Genomic DNA, 3,203 nt, shown 5'->3' on the forward strand with positions numbered 1-3,203 from the left:
CATTTGTCACGTCTAGACTGGACTATTGCAATGGTTTATTATCTGGGTGTCCAAAAACGTCTTTAAAACGTCTTCAGTTGATCCAAAATGCTGCTGCCAGAGTTTGAACTATAGGACTGATCAAAAAGGAAAGTCTTAAGCCCAGTCTTAAAACTGGCCAATGTGTCAGCCTTATGGACAGAAACTGGAAGTTGGTTCCACAAGAGAGGAGCCTGATAACTGAAAGATCTTCCTCCCATTCTGTTTTTGGAAACTCTAGGAACTGCAAGTAAACCTGCAGTCTGAGAGAGATGTGTTATGTTAGGAAAACATGGAACAATAAGATCTTGAATATAAGATGGAGCTAGGTTGTTGAGAATTTTGTAGGTTAGAAGTAAGATTTTGAATTCAGTTCTGGACTTGACCAGGAGCCAATGGCGAGAAGCTAAAACTGGAGAGATATGATCTCTCCTACTAACTCTCAAACCCAGCTGGTCGAAGCAGATGGCCGCTTGTCCTGAGCCTGGTTCTGCTATAGGTTTCTTCCTCATGAGGGAATTTTTCCTTTCCACTGTTGCCTTTGTGCTTGCTCAAAATGAGAGTTATGTGATGGAGTTAAATTCAAAGCAGTCTGCTCCTCAGATAAATAGTATTAACTTATATATATATATATATATATATATATATATATATATATATATATGGAAGTTTCTGTTCAGTGCCCTGAGATGACTGTGACTTGACGCTATATAAATAAACTGAACTGAATTTGGATTCCCGGTACGAGCTCTCTCAACACAAATTTAACAGGAATCAGTTCGACGGAAGATCCCGCCTCAGCAGCTGAGAGGAGAGAGGTGGAGGAGGAGGAGGAGGAAGAGGAGGGAAGGGCACAGGCAGGACTGAGGACTTCAGTGTACACAAAAGACTGAAAAAGTTCAGGACAGGACTCACTGTGGCGTTTGACGGATAATATCAAGCTATGGGATGTTTTAAAACTACCAAGGAATTTTGACTTCTTGAATATTTTTATAGTTATTTCATAACCAGTCTCATATTGTTCCACAAAAAGAAGAAAAATCATCCAAATTCTGGAAATCTCATCACTCCACTGGGATGTTCTAAAGGAGATCAATAACTGGAAAAGGTAGGAAAATAAATGGGCTTGAATGATAAAAGGTTTGTAAGACCAGTTATCCAGGTAGATAAATCATGTCATCTGGACCAGTTTCTTTAAAGGAGAAGAATGATACAAGAAGTTTATAAAAACTTTGTTAGTATGGTTTTACATTTTGTCCCTTAGTTTTCAAAGAAAGTATGAACGTTAAAACGTGTGTATTGGGAATTGTTTGAATTAAAACATTTTTAAAGAAAGAAAAAAAGAAAAGCAGATTGGAGTTTAAAACTTCTTTGAAACTGAGTTTTCTTTAGGAGCTGATTAAAAAAGAGATTTCCTTACGAAATAACTGACAATTGGCATATATTTATAACTTTTTATTTTTTAGTTAAGTATGCCATGAAAATGGAGAAAGAAAATTAAGATCTTTATGCTTTGGCTAGTTTTTCAATGCATTTTTATTTAGACATGTTTACAGTTGTCTGAGATTTTTTTCGCCTCCGTTAATTAACTGACTTTGTTCAGATATCTGATTTCCATTGTCTTTTCAACTCCAGCTAATATTAATCTAAACTAGCTAATGGTTTTCTGTTTTTTTGTTTGGTACAGGTCCATGAGAGGATGGCCGCTGTGACTCTGCCTGGCTGAGCATCTTCGCTCCCCGGTGCTGTGACGCCCTCTGCTGCGTGGCCGAGGAAAGGTCGGGATGGGCCCAGGCCAGGCAGGCGACATGGACAACATACTGGAGCACGGGATGAATGAGGTCATCGTCAGGCACTACAACCACTCAGGAAAGTGGGACCGTCCTCGCAGCGGCGGGGCCTGCAAGATGGCCGTGCTGCTCCTCATCTGCGTGCTGATCGTTCTGGAGAACATCACCGTTCTGCTTGCTCTGTGGAGGAACAAGCGTTTCCACAGCCGCATGTACTTTCTCATCGGAAACCTGGCGCTGTCTGACCTCCTCACCGGTGTGGCTTTTGTGGTGAACATCTTCACCTCGGGACGTAACACCTTCTTCCTGACGCCGATGCTGTGGCTGGCTAGAGAGGGAAGTATGTTTGTGGCCCTCAGCGCCTCCACCTTCAGCCTCCTGGCCATCGGTATCGAGAGGCACATGACGATGGTACGTCTGCGTCCCTGTGAGACAGCCAGTCGAGGTCGACTTCTCGCTCTGCTGGCGGCCTGCTGGTGTGTGTCAGTGCTGCTCAGTGCCCTGCCCAGCCTCGGCTGGAACTGCCTGAACAACCTGAGCTCCTGCTCCACAGTGCTGCCACTTTATGCCAAAAGTTACATCGCTTTCTGCATTAGTGTTTTCAGCATCCTGCTGCTTGCTATCATCATCCTTTATATCAGGATCTACCGTCTGGTGACCTCAAGCGGGCGCAGGGTGAGCAGTCGGCCCTCGGAGCGCTCTCTGGCCCTGCTGCGGACAGTGGTCATTGTTCTTGGGGTGTTTGTTGTGTGCTGGGCCCCCCTGTTCTTTCTGTTCTTGCTGGATGTTGGCTGTAGCCCAGACAGGTGCCCAGTCCTCTATCAGGTGGACTTGTTCATTGGCCTGGCTGTGCTCAACTCTGCTCTCAACCCTCTCATATACACTCTGTCCAGCAGGGAGATGAGGTCTGCCTTCTTCCGGTTGCTGTGCTGGTGTCAGACGGGCATGGACACCTCTGGGTCACCTGCGGTAGGAAACCCCGACCTGGGCACAATCATTCCCACAGTGGAAAACAGCAAGACTAGTTTGGGTGGATGTGGAGACAGTGGTCCAGTTAAATCCACACTGAAGCTTCCCACAGCTGTGAACTCTGACCCCTCGGCCACAGCTCTGCCTCACCCCTCAGGGCCTGCAGACCTGCTCTCAGCTGTGTTCGTGAAGGCGGGCGCGCTGCCGCCTCTCAGCAAGTTCTGAGCGGAAGCATCCAAATAAAACAGACACAGCAGACATTGTCCTACTAGCAGCCACTTTTTGTTTGTGCACTACGAATATTGCAAAGATAACACAGTCAGAATCCAATCGATCCTTTAAAGCCACTAATCACTCTCAACACTGGGACCAATCTCAACACCACAGTCAGTGAAATGTATGCTGGTTAATTGTAGCTTATATATA

General features: G+C 45.3%; 1 protein-coding gene across 2 annotated transcripts; it reads left to right on the plus strand.

Moving 5' to 3' along the window:
• The first annotated feature begins 1,564 nt into the window (after positions 1 to 1,564).
• On the plus strand, positions 1,565 to 3,156 carry s1pr3a (sphingosine-1-phosphate receptor 3a). 2 transcript variants are annotated; one of them, XM_037674680.1, is made up of 2 exons: positions 1,565 to 1,576; positions 1,845 to 3,156. In XM_037674680.1, the coding sequence occupies exons 1-2, from the start codon at positions 1,565 to 1,567 to the stop codon at positions 3,000 to 3,002; spliced, it is 1,170 nt and encodes a 389-aa protein (XP_037530608.1). In that variant the 3' UTR covers positions 3,003 to 3,156. The 2 variants fall into 2 exon arrangements, with proteins under 2 accessions (XP_037530608.1, XP_037530607.1); XM_037674679.1 differs by lacking the exon at positions 1,565 to 1,576 and having other exon boundaries at positions 1,803 to 3,156.
• The last annotated feature ends 47 nt before the right edge of the window (positions 3,157 to 3,203 follow it).

Source organism: Nematolebias whitei, chromosome 3 (genome assembly GCF_014905685.2).
Source record: "Nematolebias whitei isolate Nwh7 chromosome 3, NemWhi1, whole genome shotgun sequence".
NCBI classification, from domain to species: Eukaryota; Metazoa; Chordata; class Actinopteri; order Cyprinodontiformes; family Rivulidae; genus Nematolebias; species Nematolebias whitei.